At 46.3% G+C, this 1,081-nt stretch overlaps 1 protein-coding gene across 1 annotated transcript; it reads left to right on the top strand.

The window, feature by feature from the left end:
- The first annotated feature begins 551 nt into the window (after positions 1-551).
- Positions 552-881, top strand: LOC146394592 (melanoma-associated antigen B10-like). Its single transcript, XM_085006969.1, has one exon. It carries the CDS (start codon positions 552-554, stop codon positions 879-881), a length of 330 nt encoding a protein of 109 aa, XP_084863095.1.
- Positions 882-1,081: the final 200 nt, after the last annotated feature.

Raw genomic sequence — 1,081 nt, 5'->3', positions numbered from 1 at the left:
CTATGTGGAAAGCGGGGAAAGTGGTGTTTTAATTGGAGGCAGCCTCAGCTGAGGGGGACAGGGTCTGCCAGAAGCCAAGGTAATGACCCCTGAATATGGACTGGGTGTACCACCATCTGCAACTCCTGTCAAGCCCAGGAAACACAGGGCAAGACTGTAGCTTGAGAAGCTTCTTTGCTTTCTCTTTCAGGATCTCAGGGGACAGGATAATCAGAAGGACCAGAGCCTGGCTGGGGTCTAGAACAGTATTCTGAAGTACAAAAGGTAGGGACAACTTTCTTCCAAGCCAAGATAGAGATTCCCTGATGAGGTTACTCACACCTCCCTCACTTGACCCTCCTACTGCCCTCTCCAGTCCTCCTCTAGGCCCCCATATCCAGCCCTCCAACCCACATTCTTGCCAAGGCTCCAACAAGAGTCCAGTTGCCTTAGCTGCTTCTTGGAACAACTACGAGGAGGGAGCTAGCAGCCAAAAGGAAAAGGAGACCTCATGCCCCTCATAGGTTTCACCAGGTACTGAGTTCCCACCCAGGAACATTGTGAACAATAAGATGCTTGACTTAGAGGTTTTCCTGCTGCTCAAAAAGCAGAAGAAAAAGTCTATCAAAATGGCAGAAATAATGAAGGATATCACCCAACAGTATAAGAATCACTCCCCTGAGATCCAGAGGAGAACCTCTGAGAGCCCAGAGTTACTCTGTCACCTTAAGTTGAAAGAAGTGAACATGACCCATCACTTATCAACAAAATGGATGCTTACTGTACTGAGGGAGTCAGTGAAGATTAAGACTTGCTTAAAACTGGTGTCCATCTTGGACCTGATCTTCATGAAGGGCAACTCTGCTTCTGAAGAGGACATCTGGATCGTGCTAAGTGAGTGAAAGATACATCTTGGAAGGAAGCATATCATCCTTTGGGAGTCCAGAAAACTCCTGAAAAGATTTTGTGCAGCAAAATCTGAGGCTGATACGCAACAGTGATCATATGAACTACAAATTCCTATGGGGCCTTGCACTTATGCTAAAACAAGCAATATGAAGGTTTTGGAGGTTATGGACAAGATTAATAATGCTGACTTGTC

This window comes from Sus scrofa, chromosome X (assembly GCF_054392235.1).
Source record: "Sus scrofa isolate SSC_HxYL_T2T_F1_AM1 chromosome X, Sscrofa_HxYL_maternal_Yorkshire_Landrace_v2.0, whole genome shotgun sequence".
Taxonomy (NCBI): Eukaryota; Metazoa; Chordata; class Mammalia; order Artiodactyla; family Suidae; genus Sus; species Sus scrofa.
Note: the sequence above shows the minus strand (reverse complement) of the source record. Positions and strands in the feature narration are given on the sequence as shown.